Source organism: Macrobrachium nipponense, chromosome 1 (assembly GCF_015104395.2).
Source record: "Macrobrachium nipponense isolate FS-2020 chromosome 1, ASM1510439v2, whole genome shotgun sequence".
NCBI lineage: Eukaryota > Metazoa > Arthropoda > Malacostraca > Decapoda > Palaemonidae > Macrobrachium > Macrobrachium nipponense.
The window spans coordinates 99,290,335-99,297,319 of record NC_087200.1 but is presented as its reverse complement, the minus strand read 5'-3'; the positions used below and the strand labels follow the sequence as shown (position 1 = coordinate 99,297,319).

The window sequence follows — 6,985 nt, the reverse complement described above, 5'->3', positions numbered from 1 at the left end:
AGAAAATGGCGATGACAAGGAAAAGTGAAAAAATTTGGGATGTGAGGAATCTATCGATGCCTAGAAGTCTAAAGACACAAATGGGTTTAACAGCAAAATTTAACGAAGGAAATGGTATATAATAAAAAAATTAATGTTCAGAAAAATTGTTACGTTGTAGACAAAGGAAGAATGATTGAAACAGAATACGAAGGCATTGTTTAATTAAGGCGACCTGAAAGTACGAGGATTGTTGTTAAATGTAGGTAATAAAACGTTATCCAACTAATGAGGTGGACAGTGCAAAAATCAATTTCAAGACGACAATGCTGCGAAAACCTCGGTAGATCTATAATAGCCAACAATACAGTAACCCAATGGCATAATGATAATGCGATACAAGCAAGAATTACAAACTCTGATTGACCACAAACTTTTGATTGTTCGTGATACCGATATTTAAAGAAAGATGTCATGAGCAGTTGATCAAGTGGTTTTTCAGATAGTACGAGAGAAAAAAAAAGTGTATTATTGTAATATTTACAAAAGAATCATAACGTGGCTCCTCTCGATATGTAATTTTTCAGGGGAGTCAACGACGAAAAGGGTTCTCTGGGCAATCAATATTCGCCGAATGATGTCATAATCTTGACGTGAGGAGACGCCCATCACTCAGCGTCAGTAGCTTCATCGAAATATGCCATAATCGAAGGCTACAAGGAAATAAATTTGAGATACTACTAAAGCGAGACTAAATAAGGATAAAACTTTTGTAGTGGAAAGAGGTTTAAATAGAATATACAATTTAGACCGAAATATCTAAACGTTATATTTGTCGAAATCAAAGGTGGCTCAGGAATTTAAAATTAATTAGACAAGGTATTTCTACTGCTCTCAGCAGCATATTTCAAGATTCAAAATGTAAATGGAACTGTCAGGCATTACTGTAGTCACGTGATTGAACTGTATGTTTGAAGTTGAAGACAAGATGTATCCACGAAGTCATAGCATCTCCTCATAAAATAGACGTCCAATAAATAAAATAATGTAACTATGACAAGGCTCACGATGGTGATGCATGATGACTGATCGTTGTTATTCCTGCCTTGTGTGAAGGCCACTGAAAATTAACTGAAAGAGAGAGTTTGCTGGTTTGCTGTGGTTCGCTAATTTATAGAGCGGATTTCATGCCCATTTGTACTCTGTAATTTTCATGCCCATTTGTACTCTGTAATTTTACTCTGTGTTTGTGTGTGTGCGCGCGCGCGTTATCATCACGCTACAGCAGTGCTAGTTGTCTTCGCCGTCTTTAATGGCTTCCAGAATTAGAATCCTCTCGTCTTCCACGAAGGTTTGCATGTTTGTTTGTATGTTGTTTTGACGTTGTATGGAACCAGTGGTTATTCAGCAACGGGACCAAAGGCTTTACATGACTTCCGAACCACGTCGAGAGTGAAATTCTATCACCAGAAATACACATCTCTGACCTTCAATGGAATACCCGAGAATCAAACACTCGGCCACCGAGGTGGCAGGCCAAGACCAAACCGACACGCCACTGAGGCGCTCCACGTAGGTTTTTACTGTGCTTATAAGAATACTGAAACTGACTCACCAAGGTTACAGTAGTTTCATTGACCGGCTGTAGCCTACAACAAGAACAAGTTTTTTTAATATTGACCCTTCATTGTTTTCTCTCTTTTTTTATGTCTATTTTCACTTGGCCGGCGATAGGGTGCCATTCAATTAAATTTGCAGGTAAAAACTAACATCTTGTTGCCTTACTTTCAAATATGATCTCACATGATTCACTTCTTTGATGGTTTAGTTTCAGTTTACTCCGATCCATAATTATCTAATTATCAGTCGAAAACAAGTACAGCAACCAGTCAACAGCAATCGCAACATCGTGAAGGCAATGTTATGTCAATAGGGCAATTCCCATTGCAAAACCATACAAATTACTCCTGTCACAAAGCAAAATGTCTCGAAAAGCACAGCCATTATTTGGCAAGTGTTACTTTTATCATCATCATCATCGCTTTTAAGAGCCAACGACTAGAGATGGTCATCTCCACAACTCTGAATTAGCGTTTCAGTGGGCTCTCTCTCTCTCTCTCTCTCTCTCTCTGTTTTGAAATATATATATAATATATATATATATATATATATATATATATTAATATATATATATATATATATATATACAGTTCAGTCATAAATAAAATTGACTTGCTCTTTTGCATTGAATTCAAATGTTATCCACAGTAAGGCTACATACCGGAAAGCACAATTCGTAACACGTGATTTACCTGTCTTTTCAAATCCAACAACTAAAGCAAAGAAAAGGGTACTAAAAGAACGTTTACATCCAACATATAATCACAATAAAAATATAAAGTACAGACGTTGTGCATGAGAACTTTGTAAAATAGTAAGTTCATATGGCCCCTCTCACCGATATACTGTTTCAAAATGTATATCGACAGTTACAAAAAATAGCATTTGATTTAAGAAAAATAATCAATATGCATAATATTATATACAAATATTTACACGTAACATTATATTACAATAGATGTATTGAAAATGTAATTAAAATGTGGACATGATGAAACTAAATCAGCCGCATCCAGATCTCTAAGCAATTAGTACAATTAAATATTCAGAAGAGCTTGAAATAAAAAACAAATCATATTCAAATTAACACAAGTATTCGAAACATGACAAAGCACTTTCTGAGTAAGCAAATTTCGAACCTAATATGCAAGCACTATCGAGCATCAGCAATTCAAACAACATTCTTTTATTATCAAAATACGAGGTATTCGAGCCATTACAACTTTTGGGAGGGGACCCTTGGTATACAGGTACGTAATTACCCAAGTACAACTTACAACAAAAAGTATTTCTGGTGACCTTTATGCGCATGTGAAACTAACTTTCACATCTACGGAAAGTGAGCACAACACGCAACTTCAGAACAACCATTAATAGATCTTCATTAACCAGCAAGTGTTCACTGGCTCCTGACACAGCCTACTCTACGATGCATTCGAATGCAGCTTTTTACTCTCGGAATATCACAGACAATCATTTCAAGAGACGACAACTAATTTATGAAAATTCTGGAGTTTACCTAAGTTACAAAGTAATGCTCCGTGCAACCATAAGGAAGAAGGATAACATGCTTGTACACTCAACTGTCACTTCTTGGGAAACATGACATTGAAATAGGAAACATGACATTGAAAGCGCCTGTTAGAAATTACTGGCCTTGTTAATGGTTCTTTCAAATGTGGTATTCGCCTAAAATTAACTTTCAGACACAACTTGCAGATGTTAATTTTAATTACTTAAGTGCAATTTGAAAAACACAAAAACCCAGAGATTTGTTTCCGTTACTTTCAAAGGTCGTTCACAACATTTAAAGAAACCTTATCAGACATTCTAATTAACTGAAAATATTAAAATATCGCCCATTCTAATTAATTGAACATATTAAAATATATACTTTAAAACACTAAAACAACAGTTTCAATGAATTTGCAACAAATTAATTCCAAACATTTTACATTAATAGTTTAGAACATTTTAACGGTAACATCCAGTAATGTTATGGAAAATTAATGCAGAAAAATTCACGGTACACTGTAATGAGAATGTAAATCACCATGGAGAACTTCGGTCATAATTCGAAGCATAACTTCGGAGCATCTCGAACATTGATGGCATCACCGGGCCGTCACCCAATTTCACTCCCAAGCTCGAATTCGTCTACATATATCCGGGAACCATCAGTAAATAACATCTCACAACAGTGACAAGAGATAAGTTATAGATACAGGAACACATTATGCCCTGTACTTCTGAAATAACACTATTCTAGGCGTTCTTATCTGAAAACAGTCATATTCAAATGAAACCCTCATGGAATAATGATTTATCTCGTGGTTACATTACTGTAAATACGCCATTCATACACTTTTTCAAGTATGCATTTGCGGCGAGATGGATGCACATAAATGCTTCATTTTAAGTTTACGTTCCCGCACTACAGTTTTCATTGTGCGTTTATAACAAAAACAAAAAAAAATAATCACTTAACAGCACAATGTATCTAGTCGGTGGAAAATTTTACAAAGTACAACCATAATGAAAATTCGTACACAGTAATTACAGCCTCACTGGAAAATTTCACAAAACGACACACCGTAAAATATAAAACATCTAAAAGACTTCAACGTATAACCAAATAAATTTTAAAGCTCAAGTAACAATGGTACAATATAAAATCCCGGTGATAAAATGTACAACAAGCACAAAATTTCCTTAAACATACAAGCATCCATCTTGGGCCATTACATAATTGAGTTTGAACAGGACTAAAACTTCAGTTCAATACATTTCATAAATATGAAACCTCTTACACACATTCTCTCTCTCTCACACACACACACACATACAAACCATATTAATTTTACAAAACAATAAACTCTGTTGAACGAATAAATAAAATCTGCAGGTTTTCATAAAAATTACTTAACAAGGTTTTTACAATGACCATACCAAATTCAAGACAGTTTTCATTAGTTACAGAAAACATTACGTTACTTTGTAATGAAGATTATTTTGGTAGTTCAGCAATTTATGACTAACTGTTCTAGGCTATTCCTTGTGTACTTAACAAACAGCACCAATGAGAAATCACAGTGACATGACAACCGGTGGGGATCGATCAGACGTGCAGGCACTCCTGCGAGGATCCGGCGCTCCCATAGGTCGAGTCTCCATCGGTATTGCGTGGTCTCCCGCCTGTAACGAGGGATTCCCGTTCCTCCTTGGAATCGTGAATGCTGGTATACAGGTTTGACTCCGGTCTGTTCCCATTGCAACATATGAATGTGATGGTAGCGAAGGCCACCAGGACGTGGAGGGAGGCTACTATCACGGTAGCCCATCGGAATCCTATGTGATCGAAAAGGACACCGCCAGCAGAAGGTCCAACGAAGCAACCTAGGGCGAAGGCCGACGTCCAGATACCGGAGACGAGGCCGTAAGTTCCCAGGTCATCGGGGAACCCGTTGCTAACGGCGTCGCGATGAGCACCAGTGAAGGTCGCTACAAGCTGAGCTCCCATGCCAATGCCGTGGATAATCAGCGCAGCGATGCAAACGGGGAGCGAGGTGTCCAAGGGTAGGAAGGGCATGGGGCCTACGAATACGAAGGCTACAACCACCGTGACAGCGCCGAAGGCTGTAACCGACCTTGGCGACAGCCAGTGATCGCAGAGCCACCCCCAACAGGGAGCAGACAGGGCGTAGGTAGCACCATTAAGCACGAACATAAGACCCATCTGGAAGGGCGTCAACTCGAGGGGGCGCAGATGGGGTTCCAAGGTTGCCTGGAGGAAACCTATACTGATGGAGGTGGAAATGATGGAGAACGTAGCAAGGAGGATCGATGGCAGCCGAAGGGCAGCAAACAAGTAACCTCGACTGCTCTCAGACTCGTTGGGCTCGACTCCTGCCGATGGCAGCAAGCAAAAGGTCAAAATGGCAGCCAGCAAGAGGATAATGCCCATCGACATAAACGGCAGCGTGTACCCTCCAAGCTCGTAAAGGGCACCGCCCACAGTTGGGCCGGCGATAAGCCCTAACCCGAAGAAGGTCTCCATCGTGGCGAAGGCGGCACCCACGTTCTTCGGGAACTCTTTGGCTATGATGCTGAAGGCGGAGGTCACGAAGGCAGCGTTGCCCATAGCCTCGACGATCCTGATGACAAAGGAGAGGGCGATGAAGGTGGTCGTGTCGTTGATTTTGTCCAGAAACCCGAAGAGTATGCACATGACGGACACCGTAAAAATCCCAAGATTATTGATCAGCTTCGCGCCCGCCGTGTTGAGAAACCTCCCATAGATGGGGCTGACAATAAACACCGTCAGCTCGAAGATGCCAAAGACCAATCCGTACTGCGTGGCCGTCGCGCCCTTCCTCTCGGCCTCGGCAGGATAAAACGGGGCTTGCAAAGATACGCACACAGCGTTGCAAAACTGTGCAACACTAAACACTATCAGCGTGATTAGCTGCTTCCTTGTGTATGCCATTTTAATAATTTCAAGTTAACAATTATAAAAATCTTTAAACTTCAATGAGGACAGCCGATATTTTAAAGTAAACCTTATTCAAATGTCTTAGTAAGAGATCAACTTGCATCTCACAAGCAAATTTTTCTTCTGCATGTGATGAACTGCAAAACAGCAAAAGGGGCCACTTAAACAGGAGCAGCAGCGACCTGGTTTTCGCGTCTTGTCGCTCGACTGGTTCTCTTCTCACTGAGCAGCGCCTGCGCAAAGGCTGGCGGTTTTACCTCTGCCATCGGGCTATCCAGAGGGACCCTTCGCCGACTCATTCCTGAATAAGCATCATCGCAACCTTCCACGTTACGCAATACTCCGGATGCATGCTTTTCGCACAGTTGTCTGAAGCATTAAAAGGCAAGCAATGAATGAGCTAGGCCTTGGTGGAAAATTGGAAGTAATACCTTTTTTTTTCTTTCCATGGCTGTGAAAGAAACACCAATAGGCATCTGCAACCCCTTGGAAGCCTTTCAAACCCGCACGGCAACGTTCTTTGGTTGCCATGACGCAAGTTGCACGAGTTGCTACTCTAATCTAATCAACTCTCTCTCTTTCTCTCTGCCATGTAATGAGCTGTTTCCATTCATGAAATTTCATATCCTATCTATCATTCTTCTCTCTCTCTCTCTCTCTCTCCGTGAGAACTTATGAATTTATAAATTTTCACCTAAAATGGCAACGTCGATGACCGCTAGCTTACATAAATCACTCAAATAATGAAATCGATTCATTATACAAACACGCGTATATATACATATATATATATATATATATATATATATATATATATATATATATATATATATATATATAAGAACGTCTCACCAATAAGACCCCGTGACTGACTCCAGCATAAGAAAAACGATT

General features: G+C 39.6%; 1 protein-coding gene across 1 annotated transcript; it reads right to left on the bottom strand.

The window, feature by feature from the left end:
- Positions 1-2,343: 2,343 nt before the first annotated feature.
- On the bottom strand, positions 2,344-6,334 carry LOC135219506 (MFS-type transporter SLC18B1-like). The gene has a single exon (XM_064256332.1). It carries the CDS (start codon positions 6,083-6,085, stop codon positions 4,718-4,720), a length of 1,368 nt encoding a protein of 455 aa, XP_064112402.1. The 5' UTR covers positions 6,086-6,334; the 3' UTR covers positions 2,344-4,717.
- Between the last annotated feature and the right edge of the window lie 651 nt (positions 6,335-6,985).